At 41.3% G+C, this 25,804-nt stretch overlaps 1 protein-coding gene across 1 annotated transcript in view; it reads left to right on the top strand.

Moving 5' to 3' along the window:
• The window catches only part of PRKAR2B (protein kinase cAMP-dependent type II regulatory subunit beta), a 109,238-nt gene that overhangs the window by 60,171 nt on the left and 23,263 nt on the right, over positions 1–25,804 (top strand). Inside the window, exons 3-4 of the mRNA XM_043588603.1 lie at positions 6,669–6,721; positions 14,000–14,083. Of these exons, the coding sequence (XP_043444538.1) occupies positions 6,669–6,721; positions 14,000–14,083 (137 nt within the window). The remainder of the gene's footprint in view (positions 1–6,668; positions 6,722–13,999; positions 14,084–25,804) is intronic.

Here is a 25,804-nt window from a genome sequence, read left to right as displayed (position 1 = left end):
GTTGCCAGAAAGAACAAACTTTGATTAGAAGCTTGGAACTTTTCTGCCCTAACCCCAACCTTTGGGAAGGGGAAGGAGACTGGAGATGGAGTTAACCACCCGCGGCCAGTGATTTAATTAATTGTGCCTGTGTAGTAAAACCCTAGATGACAAGGAGCACCTGGGTGGCTTCGTTGGTTAAGCATCCAACTCTTGGTTTTGGCTCAGGTCATGATCTCACAGTTTGTGGGATCAAGCCCCACGTTGGGCTCTGTGCTTACAGTAGGGAGCCTGCTTGGGATTCTTTCTTTCTCTCTCTCTCTCTCTCTCTCTCTCTCTCTCTCTCTCTCTCTCTCTCTCAAAATAAACATTAAAGTGGGGCGCCTGGGTGGCACAGTCAGTTAAGCATCCGACTTCAGCCAGGTCACGATCTCGCGGTCCTGGAGTTTGAGCCCCGCGTCGGGCTCTGGGCTGATGGCTCAGAGCCTGGAGCCTGTTTCCGATTCTGTGTCTCCCTCTCTCTCTGCCCCTCCCCCGTTCATGCTCTGTCTCTCTCTGTCCCCAAAATAAAATAAACGTTGAAAAAAAAATTCAAAATAAACATTAAAGGGAAAAAAAAAAAGAAGAAGAAACTGTAGATGACAGGGTTGAGAGCTTCCAGATTGGTGAACACATCAGAGTGCTGGGAGGGTGGCATACCCAGAGAGCACTTGGAGATTCTGCCCCTCCCCCCATACCTTGCCCTGTGAATCTCTTCCATTGGCTGTTCTTGAGTTGTTCCCTTTATAATAAACCAGTAAGAGTAAGGAAGGCACTTTCCTGAGTTCTGTGATTCATTCTAGTGAATTATGGAACCAGAGTGGTCATGAGAACCCTCAATTTATAACTGGTTAGTGGCCTGGGAATCGAGATCAGCATCTGAAGTGGGGTTGGTCCTGCAAGACTGAGCCCTTTGACTTGTGGCATCTGACACTAACTTCAGGTAGATAGTATCAATTAAATTGGATTGGTAGACAATCCAGTTGGTATCAGAGAGTCGGAGGAGTGCTGTTGGGAGAAACAACATGTATTTGGTGTCATGATGGGAAAAAAAATCCCTTAACCTTGGCTGTCACTGCAGTTGATCCTTGAATAACACAGGTATGAACTGTTCAGATCCACTTATACATGGGTTTTTTTCAGTAAGCCTGGTACAGCATCACAGTACTGTAAATGTATTTTCTGTTCCTTAAGATGTTCTTAATAACATTTTCTTCTGTCTAGCCTTCTTTGTTATAAGAGTACAGTTTCTAACACATATAACATACAAATGTGGGTTAATCAACTGTGTATGTTATCAGTAAGGCTTCCAATCAACTGTAGGCTCCTTGTAAAGTTTTCAGAGTCAAAGTTATATGTGGATTTTTTAGGGGCGCTTGGGTGGCTCAGTTGGTTGAGCATCCAACTCTTGATCTTGGTCTCAGGGTTGTGAGTTCAAGTCCTATGTTGGGCTCCGTGCTGGGCATGAAGTCTACTTTAAAAAAAGGTTATATGTGGATTTTCAACAGCATGGGGGTTGTCTTCCCTAACCCCTTCATTGTTCACAGGTTAACTGTGGGCAGGTGTGTGTGTGTGTGTGTGTGTGTATGTGTGTGTGTGTGTGTCTTACATGAGAAGATTGAGGGCCAAGCCCCAGAAGGTACAGAGTCAATATAGTTCCCACTTTCCTATTCTGTCCTGCGAACTATGACAGGTGATTGGCTATGTAATACATGCATATCACAGTACAATGTGGGAATCAACTTAAATTCTTAGATCGTTCTAGATGTCCAAATAGATAATGTGAATATAGCAGGAAAGCCTCAATATAGGGTTCACTTAAAGAATAAGGCTCTGGCCCTTCCTACTGTGTAATTGCCACACAAAGAAGAGAATATATAGTTTCAGGCTCAATTTCAGATTTCCCAGGAGGGATAAGGTAAATACATTTTCCAAAGAATACAAAACAGCTCGTAGTAGCTGGAGGCTTTGGTTTGAAGGTCCTTCAGGTACAGAGCCTTCATCCATTCATTCCTTGTACATATATTTCCTGAGCTTCTAATCTCTGTGCCAGGCCCCTTGGTGAACAGATAAAAGTTCTCATTTCTTTCTGTTTCCATTTCTTGGACAAATGGTGTTAGACATTTTAGCAAAGAAGGACAACTTTTTTTAAACATTTATTGTTGAGAGACAGAGAAAGACACAGTGTGAGCAGGTGAGGGGCAGAGAGAGAGGGAGACACAGAATCCAAAGCAAGTTCCAGGCTCTGAGCTGTCAGCACAGAGCTCAACGGGGGACTTGAACTCACAAACTGTGAGGTCATGACCTGAACTGAAGTCAGACGCTTAACCAACTGAGCCACCCAGGCGCCCCATGAAGGACAACTTTTTATTCATTCATTTATTCTACTTGTGTTGGAGAGTCTATAATGCAGGTAGAATATTAGGAGATACTTAAACAAGGTATCATCTCCGCCCTCAAAGACCTTGCAAGCTTGTTTGTTCATTAATCATTCATTCAAAAAAGTATGCCTTGAGCCAGGTGGCATGCCAGGTCCATGCTAGGGAACTAGAGAGGGAACAGGAGCGCACAGTTAGCTCCTGATGGGCTATAAGTCCCAGCCTCAAGGGGGAGCAGATAGTAACACCTTTGGGAGAGTACAGAGTATTAAGTGAAAACTGTGATCTCTGCCCATGGTATTGGGTCAGGGCAAAGGGAGTGCACAATGGGTTTTCCTAAACTAGCTCTAAAGAGGGTGCCTCTTGTCTAACTTTTTAGTTGGGGCTGGAGGGAAAGGATGGCTTGGAAAGGAGTTCCAGTCCCAGGAAACAGCATAAGTAAAGATTTGGGGGATGGAAAACACCATGGCAGCGTACAAGACTGCATGTGCTGTGTTTTGATTTGGATGTAGGAGGAGGGAGATGAACTGTAATGTAGTGAAACAGTTGCACATAAATGCCAAGAACTAAATCCTTGTAATATTGGCACAGTAAATAGTTCAAGGAAATGGGCAGCCAAGAAACAAATAAGCAATGCTGTAGATATCACAAATTAGAAGGGTGTTAAATAACAAATAATACTGGGACAGTTAATAAGCTATTTAGAAATATAGTAGATTCTTACTCATAATTTTTGTCAGAGGTTAGGGGATTGGAATTTAGAGATTTTAGAGAATTAAGATTGCCCTCTATGCATTAAAATTTAAGATCAACACTAAAGGATTTACCTACTATACCAGCTCATTGAATATGTGATCCCATTAGCAGTGCTGACCACATGGGCCCCATATTTACAAGGGCCCCGAGTTTGGTCTAATGTTCTGTTGTTGCCCTCCTGAAATTCTTAATTTTGGAAAACAGGCCTGTGTTTTCATTTTGCACTGAGTCCTGCTTATTATGTAGCAGTCCTGCTTGTGGGATTGGTCATCTATGAAAACAAGTTTACAGCGCCAAGCTTTAGAAGTAGATGTCCTCATGCTTTTGGAAGAGTTGCAGCCAACAGGATTAAAGTGTGTAGGCCACAAGAGCAGGACCATCTGTATGGTGTCTGTGGAAGCCTCAAGCTGTCCCAGACTGATGCCACTAAACATTCATTTTATTAGACACACTCTCTGCCTCTAGCTCTTTCTCATCGAGCAGCCTTTTAATTGTGATTTGGCTTCTTCCATGGTCTTCCTGCAGGGAGAGAGCTGGTCATGCTGACTCCATACTTGATTCAGGGGTGAGTTACTAAATTGGTGTTCTGGCGATACGCATCAGTGAGGTGTTTTAATGGGAGCTTGCCCCTGAGAGACAGGCCCCCGCTTCTGTTCAGTTTCTGAGATAGAAGGTTGAAGTCCATGCATTAGGCTGGTGAGTTCACCAGAGTCAAGTGCAGAGCAGAACATTAGTTAAGAACAAGGGCTCTGGGGTCAGCCAGACAATGAATGCTGTGATCAGGTATTGGTCCTGTTGAACTAAAATGTGTGATCTGGGCCAAGATACATAAACTCTTAGTGCCCTAGCCTTTCATCTGTCGATTGGTGATAGAAAACCTACCTTAGGGTTGTTGTGAGATTGAATGAGAAAATATACACTAAGTCAGGGTTCCTCACCCACAGCTTGTTGACAGCTTAAGCCAGGTGATTGTGGGTTGTGGGGAAGGGGAGCTGCCCCATGCGTTGTGGCTTGTTTATTGGTATCTTTGGCATCCCTCAGTAGCCTGCAGCTTCCCCCTAAGCACCCCCCAGTTGTGACAATCAGAGTATCTCCAGACATTGCCAGATGTCCTCTGGGGACAGAATTGGTCCTGGTTACAAATCATTCACTCACTGGCCAAGGTGTATATAGAGTAATGCCTGGACAAAAGAAAGCACATGTTAGGTTTTATAATCATAAGGGCGGATGGGGTGTCTGGGTGGCTCAGTCGGTTAAGCATCAGACTTAGGCTCAGGTTATGATCTCACAGTTGGTGGATTCGAGCCCTGCATCGGGCTCTGTGCTGACAGCTCGGAGCCTGGAGCCTGCTTCGGATTCTGTGTCTCCCTCTCTGTCAGTCCTTCCCCTACTGTCTCTCTCTCTCTCTCTCTCTCAAAAATAAATAAACATTGGGAAAAATTTTTTTTTAATAATAAGGGCACTAGTAGTACTAATGATGATAGACTCCTGAGGCCTCTGGAAAGACATTTGTCAGCTGCTCACTGAACCTCTGTTCTTTAAATTTCTCCCGTCTACAGCAGAATAAAGGTCCACATGAATTAAAGGGCAAATGTAAAAAGATCTACTTTTAAAAAAGTGCAAGAGAGGTAAATCTTTAGATTTGTAAATAAAGAAGGAGTTTCTAAGCTCAAAACCAGTGGTATTTTGGGGATGTTTAATGTTGAGTTTAAATCGTATAGAGGAATTTTCTTCCTTGATCTCACTACATTAAAAATAAATAAATATGCCTAGCTTGTGAAAACTTCGTAATTGCAGTTAAAAAAGCACACTGGATAAAATGACTGTGAGAAATAGGCCAGTGGTGTTAAGAAACTGGTGTAAATCAAAAAGAAAACCAAATGCATACAGAAATTGCTCATATATAAAGACAAAGGTAGAAATATAGTCAGCTTATAAACATTTGAACATAATTTAAAATGCAAAATAATATTTATTTGTTTATTTACTTATAAATTTTTATTTATTTATTTTGAGAGAGGAGGAGGGGGCCGAGGGAGAGGAGAGAGAGAATCCCAAGCAGGCTCCATGCTGTCGGTGCAGAGCCCAACACGGTGCTGTATCTCACAAACTGAGATCATGACCTGAGCCAAAATCCAGAGTCAGATGCTTAACTGACTGAGCCACACAGGTGCTCCTAAAATTCAAAATAATTTTTAAAATTTTAAATAAATTTTTCATAGGCAGGATTTTAAGCAGTAACGTCCAATTCTGTTGTATAGTTTAGAGAAGTCTTACACCTTCTTTGTGGGACAGCAGATGGGTACAGTCCCTCTGGAAGGAAGCTTGGTGATAAGTATGCCTTAAAAAATTGTCATACCTGTTAGCCCCCAAAAATTACGTTTGGGAATAATTCCCATAGCATAATCTGAAATGTAGACAAATATTTATGCGTGAAGAGGTTTATTGCAAGCTTCTTTTTTTTTTTTTTCAATGTTTATTTATTTTTGGGACAGAGAGAGACAGAGCACGAACGGGGGAAGGGCAGAGAGAGAGGGAGACACAGAATCGGAAACAGGCTCCAGGCTCTGAGCCATCAGCCCAGAGCCCGACGCGGGGCTCGAACTCACGGACCGCGAGATCGTGACCTGGCTGAAGTCGGACGCTTAACCAACTGCGCCACCCAGGCGCCCCTGTTGCAAGCTTCTTTTAATAGAAGCCAGCTAAGTGTCTAGCATTATGGGAGTGGTTAATGTTAGTTTATGATAATTAATCAGCAGTCTTTAAAACAATTTTTGCAAAATGTTCCTAATGGCATATGCAATTCTTACAGTGTTAAATGAAAAAAGCAAGCTATTAACTGAATATACGGTACGAACTCAACTCAGAATAAAAACTAGAAAGGAATATGAGCACGTTAATCATATTTGCCCTTGGAAGACTGGGTTATGAGTAATTTAGGGTAGGTACTCGTAACTGTACAATTAAGTTAATCATCTCATAGCAGACTTAGACTTTTTTTGGTGTCTCTTTGAGGAATTTTTAAATCTTGTGCATTTCTAGAGCTTGGAAATGAAGGTGGAACAGGTGAAGCTATGTTTCTTTGAGTAACAGAAAGTAGAAAGCAATTGTCATTGTCTTACAGTACTGTTTTATTGGTTCGTGGGTTCGAGCTCCACGTCGGGCTCTGTGCTGACAGTGCTGAGCCTGGAGTCTGCTTCAGAGTCTGTGTCTCCCTCTCTCTCTGCCCCTCCCCTGCTCACGCTCTGTCTCTCTCTCAAAAAAAAAAAAAATAAATAAATAAACATTAAAAAATTAAAAAATTAAAAAAAATAAAGTACTGTTTTATATTTTAATCAATTTTTTATAAATTGAAATAAGAAATTGGTTTTGGGGTGTAGACTGCTTGCCCTGGCTGAAATGAATTAATGTTGTTTTATACCATGGTTCTCTTTTTGTTCATTTATTTTTTTAAGGTATATTTATTGTAGTATGTTTCTTGATAAAAACATCAAATGTCTATTTTTATTTTTATAGTATGTGCCGAAGCTTATAATCCTGATGAAGAAGAAGATGATGCAGAGTCCAGGGTATGTAATTCATAAGTTAATTTTAAATTATACTCCTGTATTGGATCAGGAATATAATAATAAAAGATGTTAACAGGCATATAGATCAACAGAAGGCATAATGGAAGTATTTTGACTGTTTCTTTTTCCTAGTTTTCTCTTGGATGCTTTACTTCTACTTCAAGTTCTATAGAATTACTTTTTTCCAAAAAGAGTCTTTTTGTTTGGGTAAAAGGAAAGATGAACATAAACACCAGTTGTGGTTTCATTTCTTTTTGCACAATTACGGCCTGGTGATGAAAAGAAAAATGTTTTTTAGCTATCTTTCTCATAGTGTTAATGCTATTTTTTCTGATAGTATTTCTAGTAAAGAAAAATACCGGGGAAAGCCTTTTTGTTCCTACTAGTTTATAACAACAGAAGCTTATTCTGAAACAAACAAAATCACAGTAAAATTACATCTAATGTGTCAGTTTAAAAGTTCTTACTTTTAAAAATCTATTATGAGTCTTAATAGATTGCTCAGAAACTGATTTCTTGAAGGCTGTAATGTTATTTATAAGAGTTTGTCCAGTTTTGTTTGAAGCAGTTTTTAAGCTATGTCCCTTCGCTCCCTTCACCTTTTATTTATTTAGTAAAAAGTAAGCTAAATATAAGAGATTACTCTGCCTGAAAAATGGAAAGTAATGATTTTCTTTTTTTTCTTTCTTTCCTTCCTTCCTTCCTTCCTTCCTTCCTTCCTTCCTTCCTTCCTTCCTTCCTGTCTGTCTTTGTTTCATACTTACTTGGCAAAAGCTCCATTTGTTGTTTGGCCTCAAAAAATAAAAATTTATTTCTGTAGCTCTGACAATACTTAAATAAGATTGAGTTTTAATATGGAAAAGCAAATAGTATATCCCTAAGTCATTACATCATTAAGCTCCCTGAAATATATGTAAAATCCAGGGGTAGAAAGATCAAGGAGCCTCTGTTACACAGAAGGTCTTGAAGAAAATCCCATCTCATTCTTGTACCTGTGGGGATTCCCAGCACCAGCATGGGGGGAGCTCACGGTTTGCTACCAGAACTCAAATTAATTTGATAATGTCTATAAATTCTGGCCTGAAATTATGTTTTCTTAGGATTAAGGTATCATTACTAATGTGTGGCATATTGTTAGCACTTCATGTAGGTGGAAAAACCAGGCCTTCCCCGTCGTGTACTTGATTTATGTATCTAGCAGAAACAATAACGGGTGACTTTGAAGAGGACACACATCTTTACACTTGTTCATAGCTACCATTTGATCCGTGATAGGTAAAGTGGTTGGCTGGGTCACACTCCACTTAATTCCTAACAGTCTTATTTGGGAGGGGTGGTACCAGTTAAGACTCATTTAGCTACATTAAAAAACCCAATCACATTGAGATAAAAATTAAAAAAATATATATATATTGGGGAAATTTATTGGATATATTCTTGGAAATCTCATAGAATTCCAGAAAGAATTAAAAAACCCAAAAAACCGAAGCCGTAGCTGGTAGACAGGAGCCAGGCCACCTCTGGGGTCTCTCCATAGCAGTGATTCAGGACTTAAGACTACTGCTCTGGAAAGGAACTTGGCTACCAATTGATTTTATGCTGTGTCTCTCAGTTTAAAGACCCAGTTTCCCTGGGAGAGTTTCTCACGGACCCAGCTAGGGGGCCAGGGACAAGAGGTGCAGACTTAGCTACTGGCCACCACTTTTAAGTGAAGGCAGTTCCTAGAGAAGGAGGAATCTCGATGGGTGGGGATTTACCGCTAGAGTTATCCCCTGTAACACCCTTCATATTACTTTTAACAGTGTGTTTGTAATTAACTTGTTATAATTATAAGGCGCTTCAGATTCTCTCCATTAGGAGAGAATGACTGTTCTTTAAACATGTTACTAAAAACTGCACTGTTTTTCCAGTCTTAGATACTACAAGGCAAACTGCACCATAGCACTTGGAAATGATTATGACAGATTTCAAAATTAATTGGCTCTAAGCAGGTATTGGAAAATGTAAAGAAAATATATAGTATATTTTGATAAGGTACCATTTCATTTGAACGTTTTGTATTATTTCACAGACTATGCAGCAGATCCTTAAATCTCAGATTAGTATAAATGAGTATTTATTCTGATATGAATTCAAAGAAAATTTAAACACTTAAGATTGATGTTGCAAAATCACAAATTAGATTTTACCTTTAATGAATGAAAACACAAGGGTGCCTGGCTGGCTGAGTAAGTAGAGCGTGTGGCTCTTGGTCTTGGTTGTGAGTTTGAGCCCCACATTGGGTATAGAGATTACTTTAAAAAAATGAAAATATCGGGGTGCCTGGGTGGCTCAGTTGGTTAAGCTTCCAACTTCGGCTCAGGTCACGATCTCAGAGTTCGTGGGTTTGAGCCCTGCGTCGGGCTTTGTGCTGACACCTCAGAACCTGGAGCCTGCCTCAGATTCTGTGTCTCCCTCTCTCTCTCTTCTCTTCCCCTCCCCTGCTTGCACTCTGTCTGTCTCTGTCTCTCTGTCTCTCTCTCTCAAAATAAATAAACATTAAAAAAAATTTTTTTAAATACTTAAAAAAAAATGAAAATATACAAGTTTTATTTACATCTAACATGTAGCCCTTCTGGTAGAGAAGAGCTGGTAAGTTTAAGAGTAGGTCATTTCTAGCAGAGCATGCAACTCTTGATTTTGGGGTCACAAGTTCAAACTCCACATTGGGTACAGAGATTACTTAAATAACAATTTTTAAAAAACAGTGGGACATTTCTTTGTTGTGTTACTCCACAGAATTTGGAGGGTGGGGGGTGCCTTCTGTATATCTGGTGGGGTGCTAGGATGTTCCTTGCTGAGCACCATGGACAAATCCCTGCCATCTTGGGGCTTAGAGTCTCCTAGCAGAATTAGACAACAAGCCAGTAAATTAATGAACAGTTGCAAAGTGTGAGCACTAAAAGGATAGTGAAGCAGGGTCTAGTAATGAAAACAAAACCAACCCCACATGACAAGGTCCCTAATTAAATGGAGTGGTTGCAGAAGGCCTCCTTGATGTGAGACTGGGGAGAGTCTTGCTCGAAAGCCCTGAAGCCCCTTTTGGGTTGATCTCAGAGTCTCAGCAGGGAGCAGGTGATAGTTCCCAGCCAAGGCAGGTGTGGCCACAGTGGTTCAGGTGAGACTGGGGGAGGAGGGAGGGAGATTTAATACCCAGTAAATGTGATGGAATCCATCTAGGTGTTCAGATTTAAATTTTTTAAATGTTACCTTCAGCTCTGTGTGGAGAATGGACTGGACAAATAGAAAAATATCTTGTACAGATATCTCTTGCTTTACCAAAATAGATTTGTAGTGTTTTCTTTAAAGAAAACATCTACATAATTTTTTTTATGAATTGTTTTTCTGATTATTTAGTTGAAAGACACCCAAGATTTAGATAAGTTGACAAACTTTTTCTCTAAACCTTTTTTTTTCCTGAAAAATTTACTGTTTTCAGATAATAAATATTTTAGGCTTTGGGGGCCATACAGTTTCTGTCAAAGCTACTTGCTCTGCTCTTGTAGCTTGAAAACAGCCATAGACACTACATAAATGGATGAATGTGGCTGTGTTCCGTTAAAACTTTATCTATGGGGGTGCCTGCCTGGCTCAGTCAGTAGAGCACGTGACTCTTGATCTTGGGGTCATGAGTTTGAGCCCCATGTTAGGTGTAGAGCTTATTTAAAGAAAAAAACCAAAAAAAACGTATTTATGAACACTTGAATTTGAATTGTATCTAATTTTGATGTATCAGGAAGTATGAATTCTTTTGATTTTTATTAATCCCAATCATTCTTAGCTTAGGGGCCATGCAAAACGAATTTGGCCTTCAGGCCATAGTTTGCTGACCCTGGTTTCGAGAATAAATTTTGTAGCCAGCCTCCCTGGGATGAATCATAGCTCTGCAGCTCTGAACTTTCTGACATTGAAGAAATTACTTGGGACAAGTTCATTTTAATATAGGAGATCATACAGTAGTTTTCTTCTTCTGTCGGCTTATTTTACCTAACATGAATTGCTACCTGCTTCATGGGATCAGTTACTAGGATAAAATGAGTTATTATTTTTAAAGCCCTGAAACCAGTGCCTGGCACATAATAAATGCTATATAATTATTTGGGTTTTTGTTTTATAATTATTTGTTTAAAAAATAAGATTTTTATCTGAAATCAGAAATAAATTTTAATTAAAAAATAAAGTGGCTGCTAGTAAGAAGAAGTCACAGTTGGGTGTATTGCTGAAGCCTTAGTTTTCCATATGCAGATCTTACATGTAGGATCACACCAAACCCAACAGAAAAAAGAGTCTTTAGAAGCGGGAGAGCATCTTTTGAGCAGTTGGTTACAGGGTGGAGGCACCCAAAGTCTCAAAGATTCACCAGATTTCTGACTGCTTTCCAGAGCATAGAGCAGGATTTTAATATAGGGTCTGTTGTAAAAGATAAAAAAGACTCTGGGTACAGAGGAGTGATGGTGGGGAGAGGGGACAGAGGGAGAAAGGAAAGCAGTAGACAGTAGCTGTGGTGGCAGGATTAAGAACCAAGATTTAAAAGTGTTAGTTCTTGGGGCATCTGGGTGGCTCAATCTGGTAAGCATCTGACTTTGGCTTAGGTCACGATCTTGTAGTTCGTGGGTTCGAGCCCCACATAGGGCTCTGTGCTAACAGCTCAGAGCCTGGAGTCTGCTTTGAATTCTGTGTCTCCCTCTCTCTCTGCCCCTCCCCTGCTCGGTCTCTCTCTCTCTCTCTCTCTCTCTCTCTCTCTCTCTCTCAATATAAATAAACATTAAAAAAAATTAGAAGTGTTAATTCATAAGAATGGAGGTAGTAAGAGAGAGAGAAAAGGAAACTGCTGTTGTGTGAGGGGTTCCGTACAGAGTGAATGGTTGGGGCAAAAGACTTAAATTCATTACAAGAGTAAATCAAGTGCAAGGTGGTGCTAAGAAAGATTAAAGAAGACAATTTGGGTAATACAGTCACACCTCAGCACTTCATGAAGGAGGTGGTCTCCGTTCCCAAGGGTCCAGGGAACTTCAAGATGGGGTGGAAGGCAGGAAGCTTTTGTAGGACAAGGAATAAGGAACAAGGAAACAAGTATAGAGCCCGGGGTGGCATGGCTTTGGGGGTTGGCTGCTGGCCATGCTATGTTTCTGGTGCAGCAGAGTATTTACGGGAACACGAAAGCTATTTAAATTGTGGTTTGCTGACGTTGCTCCCTGGGCAGGAATCCCTCCATCTTGGGCCTAGAAAGTTATTTCAGCAAGGGTGCCATGGTATCCCTGACTTTTTCTGAGGACAGAGCTTCTCAGCAGGCAGACATTTTATGATTGTTTCAGTGTTGAAGATCTAGTTGGATTTTGTGAAGTGAGAGGTGACTGTTTTATTGTGTTAGCCTTCCTTATTTGAAGTAGGGAGATAGGAATTTTGGTTGGCATGAATTTTTTAATGCCCAGATTTAAAAAATTTCTTGTGTTGTAAGTAGTGAGTTAGTTGGCACCAGGGTCTGCTTTTTCTGTGTCCATATGTCATCTTAGAATCTAGTTTGAGGTGAAGTTTGCTTATATCTTACCCATATGGGAAAAAATGCAATGACTTCCTCTCCCACTGGCTAATACTCTTTTGAGGAGTATATAAATGCTACACAGACAGGCATACCTTGGAGATACTGTGAGTTCAGTTTCAGACTACCGAAATAAAGCATGTATTACAGCAAAGCCACTCAAATGAACTTTTTGGTTTCCCAGCGCAGAAAGAAGTTATGTTTACACTCCGTTGCAGTCTGTTAAATGTACAGTAGCATTATGTCTAAAACAACAACATCCATGTCTTATTTAATTATGTACTTTCTTGCAAAAAAATGCTAGCCATCATCTGAGCTTTCAGCACATCCTAATAACTGATCTCAGATCACCGCAACAAATACAGTAATAATAAAAAGGTTTGAAGTATTCCAAGAATTACCAAAATGTAATCCAAAGAGACAAAGTGAGCAAATGCTGTTGGAAAAATGGTGCCAACAGACTTGCTCAACACAGGGTCACCACACACCTTCAATTTGTAAACACACCTGTGAAGCGCAGTAAGGTGAAAATAAAACGAGGAAGGCCTGAAAAACTGTAAATATCCTTTATTCCTCTTGGGCCTATGATTTTCATCAATTTTTAGCCACCTGAGATTGGCCTAAGGCACTGATTCTGATTTCCCATTGTGAGTTTTGGTATATTCATGGGCACAGAACTCACCCCTGCCTGGTTGTGGCTGTGCTGATGGCAGGGCCAGTGGCAGAAGGGCTGGGATACCTGCTCATCAGCTGCCATAGCCACTCTTTGAGCATTAGAATAGGAAAAGGTGGTGTGTCGGGGTCCAGGATGACGCCATGCCTGCTGTGTTTAGGACTGTCTCTTGCCTCTCTACTCATTTTATAGTTACAAACTACCGGTGTTCACAAAAGAGTGGGCCTTTTGGTTCAAGTTGGTTGAGGCTTCTGCTACTCAAAAGGGACTCTGGAGAGTTGACAGGCCACACTTCCAGAGGGCATTCTGTTGGTCTTCCCCCTTCTGGAATGACAGTTTAGGAAGAATATACCTCACTTGTTTTCTTTGAGCTCATTCTAAACTGAGCACACCAGGACTGTTGGATTCATTTTTCCTCAAATCCACACTCCCTAGGCATGGCAGCATGCATTGACTTGGTCCCTTGGGAAAATTACTCTTTGGTCTGGGTAGTTAGGTACATTGTGCATAAAAATGTATCTAACATCTAATGCAATATACTTGTAAGAATTAATTAGCTTCTAGAGGCAATCAAGTTTCAAAGGGAAGATCAACATCCTGAAAGACTATTGCACTCAGTGGTAGAAACAGTATTGAAGGCTATTGAGAGAATATTAAAACAGAACGAAGGCAGCCTGCAGATCTTCAGCGTAGCTGTTTTGACCTGCTGCCCTTTTGTGTGTTCCTACTGGCTGGGAGCTTTGGAGTCTTTAGTGATGAGCCAATCACAGACTTTTACCAAATGAATATGCTAATCTGGGGGAAACACTCTTGAAAACCATTCCAGTGCTGAATTGATGAATGTGCACCACTTCCCAGATATCAGCTCTGTTACTTGACCTTTCTTAGTGAACTGCTAGCTGAGGTCTGGCCACCTAAAGTGAACCTCAGCACTGACCATTCTTCCCTCCAACATCCTGCTAGGAAATTTCACCCCTTACGAGTAAGATGAGTAGACTAATTGTTTGTTAATTTGGTATCCTTTTAGATTATACATCCCAAAACTGATGATCAAAGGAATCGATTGCAAGAGGCTTGCAAAGACATTCTGCTGTTTAAGAACCTGGATCCGGTAAGACAAATCTCACTAACCAGAAATGTTTTTTTTTTTTTTCCCAGTGTCAGAGTGAAGAACTGGGTGGGGTCTTAGATTTTACCCTCTTTACAAGCTAACATCACCCAGGATGATGTAAAGGCCCCACCGTGGATGCCTGAGTGTATAGTGGGGTCGTGTTCTAGGAGAGCAACCCCAGTCTTCAGAGGTGCTCTGTTGTCACAGCTAGGAGTTCACAGGCCTGACTGCACCTTGTCTGGGGAAGACATTATGTCATCCCTCGAGGTTACTTGTTACAAACATTGCCCTGAGAAATGGCCCAGATGAAGAGAAGGTAGGACCTTGCATTCTTTGTACAGCCAGTAGGAACGTGCAGGATGGTGCAGAGCCCATGGTGGATTGCCTCTCTTACCAGCTAGTAATAGTAATTACATTTTAATGTGTGACTTGTCTGTTATACGTATTTTAAAGGTAACATTTTACTTGGCCTCAAAGGAGGGGGATTTCTTTCTTTCTTTCTTTCTTTCTTTCTTTTTTTTTGTAAGGATTTCGAAATCTCTGGTCTTTGGTTCTGGGTGATTTTCTAGAATACCCTCTTTCAGTGTTTTGCCCTGAATTCTGACTTAATTGTTCTTTTCCTTCATCACAGATTATGCCTCTTCACTGCTCTGTGGTCCTTTGGGTTGCCATGATCCTGCTGCCATGATCCAAATGTGGGAAATGAGTCAACTCTTGTAGCTTACCTCAACTTTTCTTTGTTGGTCAAACGCAGCATTTTATAGTTTTCAGATTGATGTCCTGGAGAATAAAGCATTAAATTAACACCTATTCTTTTAAAGATAAGGTCTTCTAAAGGCCATTTTTATAAAGAGGAAGGGACTGCATTATACCAAATCTTCTATACTGGGTCATATGACACCTGCAACATTTTTAAAAAATCCTTTGTTTTGCGGTACCTGGGTGGCTAGGTCGCTTACATGTCTGCCTTTGGCTCAAGTCATGATCTCATGGTTCGTGGGTTCGAGCCCCACATCGGGCTCTCTGCTGTCAGCACGGAGCCCACTTCAGATCCTCTGTCTCCCTCTTTCTCTGCCCCTCCTCCACTTGTACTTGCTGTCTCTCTCTCTCTCTCTGTCTCTGTCTCTCTCTCTCTCTCAAAAATAAATAAACATTTAAAAAAAAGATTCTTTTTTTCTAGTACCACATATGTGTCTTCACATCCTCCAGGAACACAGATTATACTTTGTGACTTTGGAGATATTGTTTTAGGACCACACATTACATACAAGTTCTTGTCCAATTTGACTCAGGTCCTCTAGAATTCTGAGTTTGCAAAATTGTGAGCTCTAAAGAATGGGGGTGTTGGTTGTTTAATAATGAAAAATTAAGAAATGAAATTAAGATAGAAAAATATAGGAATTCAGTTTAGAAATGGAAACATTTTCTTGTAGTATTAAATTACAGATAGAATAAGTGACTAATGAGAATTTGTGAAATTTTGATGGGCTTCCAAATAATCACATATTTCATTTATCTAGAATGATAATGATTCTGTGAAATAAAAGATACTTAAACTATGTAATTTCTTTCTTTATTTTTTTTAATGTTTAATTTTGAGAGAAAGAGTGCAAGCGGGGGAGAGGCAGAGAGAGGGAGACACAGAATCTGAAACAGGCTCCAGGCTCTGAGCTGTCAGCACATCGCCTGACATGGGGCTCGAACCCACAAACCATGAGATAGGTCATGACCTGAGCCGAAGTCGGATGCTCAACCGACTGAGCCACCCTGTCACCCCTAAACTATGTGATTTCTATTGATCGTCCACCAGTGCGAGTCCAAATAATTACCAGTGGAAAGATACAACTTTGTGTGTGTATGGGGGTGGGCATTGGAATTAAACTAATTTAGTATTTAACTCTTACCCTTCAGGTACATGTGGAAGACAGCTGTAAAATTAATCCTCAGTTTTTCCCTTCAGCTAAACAGATTCTTTATTTTTCAACTAGAACTTTACATGGTAGGATTTCAGAGCTCACTGAAAACAGTGCTTCTCACGCTCTGCTGCGCCTGTAAATCATCAGAGGATCTGGTGAAAAATGCAGGGTCTCATTCAGTAGGTCTGTCATGGAGCCTGAGAGACTGCATTTCTCACCAGCTCCCAGGTGAGGCTGATGGTCCTGGCCCACAGCCATGCTTCCAGGAGCAGGCACTAGGGCCAGATGTAGAAATGCTCTAGTTCAGGTTTTTGGCACTCCCGCCTGTTATTTTGTTTGCTTACTTTCCTATTGAATTGAACCCACATTTTAATGCATCAGCAATGACTAGACATTGCTATTCAGGTGCCTGTACACGAAGTGATAAACAGATGGGAGTGAAATAGCTGTTAGGCATGTTTTCCGGGAATGCTTCCTATTCTGTTCTGTCCTCTAAATTGATTTTTCTTGCCATTTCAGCTTTAACTCTTTTAAAGCCCTGTAAAAAGTGCATTTAAAATAATTAAATTTGGGGTACCTGGGTGGCTCAGTCGGTTAAGCGTCTGACTTCAGCTCAGGTCATGATCCCATGGTTTGTGGGTTCGAGCCCCATGTCGGGCTCTGTGCTGACAGCTCAGAGCCTAGAGCCCACTTCAGATTCTGTGTCTCCCTCTCTCTCTGCTCCTCCCCCGCTCATGCTCTGTCTCTCGTTCTCTCCCAAAAATAAATAAACATTAAAAAAAATTTTAAATACGGGCGCCTGGGTGGCTCGGTCGGTTAAGCGTCCAACTTTGGCCTAGGTCATGATCTTGCGATTCGTGAGTTCGAGCCCCGTGTCAGGCTTGGTGCTGACAGCTCGGAGCCTGAAGCCTGCTTCCATATTCTGTGTCTCGCTCTCTCTCTGCCCCTCCCCTGCTCATACTCTGTCTCTCAAGAATAAATAAATGTTTAAAAAAAAAATCTAAAAAAATTTTTTTAATAAATAAAATAATTAAATTGCATTTAAAATAATTTTTTAAAAGCTATTACTAGTAGATTCTGGCAAGGAGCATCTTTATTTAATTAAAGTGATTATTTTTATAAACAGTAATTTTTTGTAGCCTTCTTTTGCTTCTTTGATGAAGGTCTTCAATATGTATGTATTTTTCAAAGGCCAGCTCATAGGGGAGGGAAAAAAACAAGAAAAAGCCGCTTCACAAAATTAGCAAATTCATGAATTACCATTATTGAATATTTTATAGGGAAGAAGCAAATGTATTTACATAGTTGCTTCCAAAAGATTTTTATTTATTTATTTATTTATTTATTTATTTATTTATTTTTTTTTTTTTTTCTGAAATTTATTGACAAATTGGTTTCCATACAACACCCAGTGCTCATCCCAAAAGGTGCCCTCCTCAATACCCATCACCCACCCTCTCCTCCCTCCCACCCCCCATCAACCCTCAGTTTGTTCTCAGTTTTTAACAGTCTCTTATGCTTTGGCTCTCTCCCATTCTAACCTCTTTTTTTTTTTTTTTCCTTCCCCTCCCCCATGGGTTCCTGTTAAGTTTCTCAGGATCCACATAAGAGTGAGACCATATGGTATCTGTCTTTCTCTGTATGGCTTATTTCACTTAGCATCACACTCTCCAGTTCCATCCACGTTGCTACAAAAGGCCATATTTCTTTTTTTCTCATTGCCATGTAATATTCCATTGTGTATATAAACCACAATTTCTTTATCCATTCATCAGTTGATGGACATTTAGGCTCTTTCCATAATTTGGCTATTGTTGAGAGTGCTGCTATGAACATTGGGGTACAAGTGGCCCTATGCATCAGTGCTCCTGTATCCCTTGGATAAATTCCTAGCAGTGCTATTGCTGGGTCATAGGGTAGGTCTATTTTTAATTTTCTGAGGAACCTCCACACTGCTTTCCAGAGCGGCTGCACCAATTTGCATTCCCACCAACAGTGCAAGAGGGTTCCCGTTTCTCCACATCCTCTCCAGCATCTATAGTCTCCTGATTTGTTCATTTTGGCCACTCTGACTGGCGTGAGGTGATACCTGAGTGTGGTTTTGATTTGTATTTCCCTGATAAGGAGCGACGCTGAACATCTTTTCATGTGCCTGTTGGCCATCCGGATGTCTTCTTTAGAGAAGTGTCTATTCATGTTTTCTGCCCATTTCTTCACTGGGTTATTTGTTTTTCGGGTGTGGAGTTTGGTGAGCTCTTTATAGATTTTGGATACTAGCCCTTTGTCTGATATGTCATTTGCGAATATCTTTTCCCATTCCGTTGGTTGCCTTTTAGTTTTGTTGGTTGTTTCCTTTGCTGTGCAGAAGCTTTTTATCTTCATAAGGTCCCAGTAATTCACTTTTGCTTTTAATTCCCTTGCCTTTGGGGATGTGTCGAGTAAGAGATTGCTACGGCTGAGGTCAGAGAGGTCTTTTCCTGCTTTCTCCTCTAAGGTTTTGATGGTTTCCTGTCTCACATTGAGGTCCTTTATCCATTTTGAGTTTATTTTTGTGAATGGTGTGAGAAAGTGGTCTAGTTTCAACCTTCTGCATGTTGCTGTCCAGTTCTCCCAGCACCATTTGTTAAAGAGGCTGTCTTTTTTCCATTGGATGTTCTTTCCTGCTTTGTCAAAGATGAGTTGGCCATACGTTTGTGGGTCTAGTTCTGGGGTTTCTATTCTATTCCATTGGTCTATGTGCCTGTTTTGGTGCCAATACCATGCTGTCTTGATGATGACAGCTTTGTAGTAGAGGCTAAAGTCTGGGATTGTGATGCCTCCTGCTTTGGTCTTCTTCAAAATTCCTTTGGCTATTCGGGGCCTTTTGTGGTTCCATATGAATTTTAGGATTGCTTGTTCTAGTTTCGAGAAGAATGCTGGTGCAATTTTGATTGGGATTGCATTGAATGTGTAGATAGCTTTGGGTAGTATTGACATTTTGACAATATTTATTTTTCGAATCCATGAGCAGGGAATGTCTTTCCATTTCTTTAAATCTTCTTCAATTTCCTTCAGAAGCTTTCTATAGTTTTCAGCATACAGATCCTTTACATCTTTGGTTAGATTTATTCCTAGGTATTTTATGCTTCTTGGTGCAATTGTGAATGGGATCAGTTTCTTTATTTGTCTTTCTGTTGCTTCATTGTTAGTGTATAAGAATGCAACTGATTTCTGTACATTGATTTTGTATCCTGCAACTTTGCTGAATTCCTGTATCAGTTCTAGCAGACTTTTGGTGGAGTCTATCGGATTTTCCATGTATAATATCATGTCATCTGCAAAAAGCGAAAGCTTGACTTCATCTTTGCCAATTTTGATGCCTTTGATTTCCTTTTGTTGTCTGATTGCTGATGCTAGAACTTCCAGCACTATGTTAAACAGCAGCGGTGAGAGTGGGCATCCTTGTCGTGTTCCTGATCTCAGGGAAAAAGCTTTCAGTTTTTCCCCGTTGAGGATGATGTTAGCTGTGGGCTTTTCATAAATGGCTTTTATGATCTTTAAGTATGTTCCTTCTATCCCGACTTTCTCAAGGGTTTTTATTAAGAAAGGGTGCTGGATTTTGTCGAAGGCCTTTTCTGCATCGATTGACAGGATCATATGGTTCTTCTCTCTTTTTTTGTTAATGTGATGTATCACGTTGATTGATTTGCGAATGTTGAACCAGCCCTGCATCCCAGGAATGAATCCCACTTGATCATGGTGAATAATTCTTTTTATATGCCGTTGAATTCGATTTGCTAGTATCTTATTGAGAATTTTTGCATCCATATTCATCAGGGATATTGGCCTGTAGTTCTCTTTTTTTACTGGGTCTCTGTCTGGTTTAGGAATCAAAGTAATACTGGCTTCATAGAATGAGTCTGGAAGTTTTCCTTCCCTTTCTATTTCTTGGAATAGCTTGAGAAGGATAGGTATTATCTCTGCTTTAAACGTCTGGTAGAACTCCCCTGGGAAGCCATCTGGTCCTGGACTCTTATTTGTTGGGAGATTTTTGATAACCGATTCAATTTCTTCGCTGGTTATGGGTCTGTTCAAGCTTTCTATTTCCTCCTGATTGAGTTTTGGAAGCGTGTGGGTGTTCAGGAATTCGTCCATTTCTTCCAGGTTGTCCAATTTGTTGGCATATAAGTTTTCATAGTATTCCCTGATAATTGTTTGTATCTCTGAGGGATTGGTTGTAATAATTCCATTTTCATTCATGATTTTATCTATTTGGGTCATCTCCCTTTTCTTTTTGAGAAGCCTGGCTAGAGGTTTGTCAATTTTGTTTATTTTTTCAAAAAACCAACTCTTGGTTTCGTTGATCTGCTCTACAGTTTTTTTAGTTTCTATATTGTTTATTTCTGCTCTGATCTTTATTATTTCTCTTCTTCTGCTGGGCTTAGGCTGCCTTTGCTGTTCTGCTTCTAGTTCCTTTAGGTGTGCTGTTAGATTTTGTATTTGGGATTTTTCTTGTTTCTTGAGATAGGCCTGGATTGCAATGTATTTTCCTCTCAGGACTGCCTTTGCTGCGTCCCAAAGCGTTTGGATTGTTGTATTTTCATTTTCGTTTGTTTCCATATATTTTTTAATTTCTTCTCTAATTGCCTGGTTGACCCACTCATTCGTTAGTAGGGTGTTCTTTAACCTCCATGCTTTTGGAGGTTTTCCAGACTTTTTCCTGTGGTTGATTTCAAGCTTCATGGCATTGTGGTCTGAAAGTAAGCATGGTATAATTTCAATTCTTGTAAACTTATGAAGGGCTGTTTTGTGACCCAGTATATGATCTATCTTGGAGAATGTTCCATGTGCACTCGAGAAGAAAGTATATTCTGTTGCTTTGGGATGCAGAGTTCTAAATATATCTGTCAAGTCCATCTGATCCAATGTCTCATTCAGGGCCCTTGTTTCTTTATTGACCGTGTGTCTAGATGATCTATCCATTTCTGTAAGTGGGTGTTAAAGTCCCCTGCAATTACCACATTCTTATCAATAAGGTTGCTTATGTTTATGAGTAATTGTTTTATATATTTGGGGGCTCTGGTATTCGGTGCATAGACATTGATAATTGTTAGCTCTTCCTGATGGATAGACCCTGTAACTATTATATAATGTCCTTCTTCATCTCTTGTTACAGCCTTTAATTTAAAGTCTAGTTTGTCTGATATAAGTATGGCTACTCCAGCTTTCTTTTGGCTTCCAGTCGCATGATAAATAGTTCTCCATCCCCTCACTCTCAATCTAAAGGTGTCCTCAGGTCTAAAATGAGTCTCTTGTAGACAGCAAATAGATGGGTCTTGTTTTTTTATCCATTCTGATACCCTATGTCTTTTGGTTGGCGCATTTAATCCATTTACATTCAGTGTTATTATAGAAAGATACGGGTTTAGAGTCATTGTGATGTCTGTATGTTTTATGCTTATAGTGATGTCTCTGGGACTTTGTCTCACAGGGTCCCCCTTAGGATCTCTTGTAGGGCTGGTTTAGTGGTGACAAATTCCTTCAGTTTTTGTTTGCTTGGGAAGACCTTTATCTCTCCTTCTATTCTAAATGACAGACTTGCTGGATAAAGGATTCTCGGCTGCATATTTTTCCTGTCTAGCACCCTGAAAATCTCGTGCCAATTCTTTCTGGCCTGCCAAGTTTCAAAAGAGAGATCAGTCACGAGTCTTATAGGTCTCCCTTTATATGTGAGGGCACGTTTATCCCTTGCTGCTTTCAGAATTTTCTCTTTATCCTTGTATTTTGCCAGTTTCACTATGATATGTCGTGCAGAAGATCGATTCAAGTTACGTCTGAAGGGAGTTCTCTGTGCCTCTTGGATTTCAATGCCTTTTTCCTTCCCCAGTTCAGGGAAGTTCTCAGCTATGATTTCTTCAAGTACCCCTTCAGCACCTTTCCCTCTCTCTTCCTCCTCTGGGATACCAATTATGCGTATATTATTTCTTTTTAGTGTATCACTTAGTTCTCTAATTTTCCCCTCATACTCCTGGATTTTTTTATCTCTCTTTTTCTCAGCTTCCTCTTTTTCCATAACTTTATCTTCTAGTTCACCTATTCTCTCCTCTGCCTCTTCAAGCCGAGCTGTGGTGGTTTCCATTTTGTTATGCATTTCGTTTAAAGCGTTTTTCAGCTCCTCGTGACTGTTCCTTAGTCCCTTGATCTCTGTAGCAAGAGATTCTCTGCTGTCCTGTATACTGTTTTCAAGCCCAGCGATTAATTTTATGACTATTATTCTAAATTCACTTTCTGTTATATTATTTAAATCCTTTTTGATCAGCTCATTAGCTGTTGTTATTTCCTGGAGATTCTTCTGAGGGGAGTTCTTCCGCTTGGTCATTTTGGATAGTCCCTGGCGTGGTGAGGACCTGCAGGGCACTTCCCCTGTGCTGTGGTGTATACCTGGAGTTGGTGGGCGGGGCCGCAGTCAGACCTGATGTCTGCCCCCAGCCCACCGCTGGGGCCACAGTCAGACTGGTGTGTGCCTTCTCTTCCCCTCTCCTAGGGGCGGGATTCACTGTGGGGTGGTGTGGCTCGTCTGGGCTACTTGCACCCTGCCAGGCTTGTGATGCTGGGGATCTGGCGTATTAGCTGGGGTGGGTAGGCAAGGTGCTCGGGGGCAGGAGGGGCAGGCTTAGATCACTTCTCCTTAGGTGATCCACTTCAGGAGGGGCCCTGTGGCAGCGGGAGGGAGTCAGATCCGCTGCCGGAGGTTTGGCTCCGCAGAAGCGCAGAGTTGGGTGTTTGCGCGGAGCGAGCAAGTTCCCTGGCAGGAACCGGTTCCCTTTGGGATTTCGGCTGGGGGATGGGCGGGGGAAATGGCGCTGGCGAGCGCCTTTGTTCCCCACCAAACTGAGCTCTGTTGTCAGGGGGCTCAGCAGCTCTCCCTCCCTTTGTCCTCCAGCCTTCCCGCTTTCCGAGCAGAGCTGTTAATTTCTGACCTCCCAGACGCTAAGTCGCGCTTGCTGTCGGAACACAGTCCGCCCGGCCCCTCCGCTTTTGCAAGCCCGACTCGGGGGCTCTGCTTGGCCGGCGAGCCGCCCCTCCGCCCCGGCTCCCTCCCGCCAGTCCGTGGAGCGCGCACCGCCTCGCCGCCCTTCCTACCCTCTTCCGTGGGCCTCTCGTCTGCGTTTGGCTCCAGCGACTCTGTTCTGCTAATCCTCTGGCGGTTTTCTGGGTTATTTAGGCAGGTGTAGATGGAATCCAAGTGATCAGCAGGACGTGCGGTGAGCCCAGCGTCCTCCTAAGCCGCCATCTTGAAAAAAAGCTCTCCAAAAGATTTTTTTTTTTAATTTGAGCCTGAACTGTCTTGATTTATTTCCCTACTATCTCAGATCTTTCTGGGAATGATGCAAAATATAGATGAGTAAAAATGTATGTTTCTCAACAAATTACCACCTGGAATTAAAAAAACCTCCCCAAACATGACAGTTTGAAGATTTTAGGTTAAGCTTATGGTCTTGAACAGTGTTCTGGTTTCTCATGATACACATTTTTTTTACAGTAACCCAAATGCATTTACATTGAATGACATATTTGGCTCCTATAACCTGCTTATAAAACAGTGCCCTTCAGTTTGATGCCGTGCCCGCATACTGTGCTCCAAAACCTGTATAAAGTGTTGGATGCCACAGAAATGCATGGTTCTTGTCCTCTTGGAACTTACGATTTGATGGGGGATCCAAATACCCACACCAAGCAATTTGGTAAAACATGGGAAATGCTGTAATGTAGTCAGGACACTGTGAGAGGGTGAGGATCTCTCAGCCCCCTGAGGTTTCAGGAAGCTGGGGAGGCCACCTGAGCTGAGCCTCAGAAAATGAGTAGAATAGGAACTTGGCAGGGGAAGAAAAGGGAGTGTTCTCACTGGAGCCTGGAGCAGAAGACACCCAGTGGAGGGAGCACAGGGTGTGTGTGTGTGTGTGTGCGCATGCACGGTGTGTCATAAAGGACTGTTCTTGACCTCCACCCTGCAGCGTTGGCTGCCTGTTGAAGGCACTGGGAAGTCACACTTGAAATACTTTCAGCAAAAGTAGTAATCGAATGTGTGTGACGTCACTGTGGTGGCAGGGTAGAGGGTAGGAAAGTGGGAAAAAGGACTTAGGGAAGAGGGGTGGTTTCATAAAATATTCAGGATCAGCAGAAGCTGGAACTTTTTAGGGACTGGATGATTTGTGACCTGATGCACAGGGTCTAGGACGTCTTCCTCCCAGTGTCTCCGCTGGAATGACCATGAGCTGGTACCTTTTTCTGAAATGGGAAAATTTGGAGGAGGAAAGGGGGGGCAGTAATTACTCACTTATAAGAAGAATGATCTAGGCTTTGTATCTAGCATCTCATCTCAATTCCCTGAAGTCATTGTGTAGCTTGGAAATCTGGCACCTCCTTGGCCTCCGAACGTTTTTTTCCTGGGAGTGCTGTGTATGCATACATTGAGCACAGCATTTGTAATTATGAATCTCTTTGAAGATATCCTTTTCATGAATATTTCAATGCTCGACTCAGTAGGCCATTTTTCTTCTGCAATATTTCTAATTTGAGACAAACTGAAATAATTTTCCTAGGCTCTCTGATAGGTTCTTTCATTAATGGAGAGTAAATTGTTATTTTTGAAATGAGTCAGAGACCTTTCACCAAGCACAGTCATGGGTCTGCGTTCCAAAGAATAAGCTGTAGATTTCCTACTGTGGTTGTCAGTCACTGGGAAAACCTCTGCATATTAAATATTTCCTAAGTTCTTTTCACTCTGTGCATAATGATGGGGAAAGTGCATTTTGATTGATTAGAACAGACACCTGTCACATTGAGAAGTTCTAGAAGAAATGATTGTTCTGTATTTTACCAGGAATTACTTTTCTATCGGTATGTGAATTCCTAAGCTTTATAATGTTCTAACATGCAGCTCATTCCAAGATGACAAAAAAAAAAATAATGTATTTCATCTTTCTCTCCCATTTGACATTTAGAGAAAGAGCTAATCAATAAGGCTGATATTCCCTCTCCATCGTGCCTAAAAGACTTGGAATATAAATAGTAAGCAAAACAAAATATTAGTAAACCATTTACTCAAACTTCGTAACTTTGATAGGTGACCATATGTTGCCTGGTTGATGAACTCATTTGGATAAAATGGTCCCTGTGAAGCCAATTAGCACCACATCAAGACAGCACTGTTTTACTGCCACATTGGCTTCATCTTCCACAGGGGCTGCTCTTTCCCACGTAGGTGCCAGCGCTCACACAGGAACTGGGGGGTGGGGAGATGAAAACCATTTCCTGCAGACCACCTCTATCATTCCTCCAGAAGCTTTTCTTAGCCCACGTGAAGATGCAGTAGTATGTTCTCTGTTTCAATGGAGAATTTGTCTTTTTTTATTAATTAAATTTTTTAGGCGCACCTGGGTGGCTTAGTCTGTTGAGCTGCTGACTTGGGCTCAGGCCATGATCTCACAGTCTGTGGGTTTGAGCCCCGTGCCAGGCTCTGTGCTGACAGCTCAGAGCCTGGAACCTACTTCAGATTCTGTGTCTCCCTCTCTCCACCCTTCCCCTGCTCTCTCTCTGTCTCTCAAAAGTAAACATTAAAAAAATTAAAAAAAAATTTTAAGTCCACATGCATATTCAATTTATAAAAATTCAAAAAGAACGAAAGAGGAGGGGTGCCTGCATGGCTCAGTCAGTTGGAGCTTCTGGGTCTTGGTTTCAGCTCAGGTCTGGATCTTACGGTTCCTGAGATCTAACTGCACAATGGTTTCTGCACTGACAGAACGGAGTCTGCTTGGGGTTCTCT

Source organism: Prionailurus bengalensis, chromosome A2 (genome assembly GCF_016509475.1).
Source record: "Prionailurus bengalensis isolate Pbe53 chromosome A2, Fcat_Pben_1.1_paternal_pri, whole genome shotgun sequence".
Lineage (NCBI taxonomy): Eukaryota > Metazoa > Chordata > Mammalia > Carnivora > Felidae > Prionailurus > Prionailurus bengalensis.
This window is presented reverse-complemented; position numbering and strand designations above follow the sequence as displayed.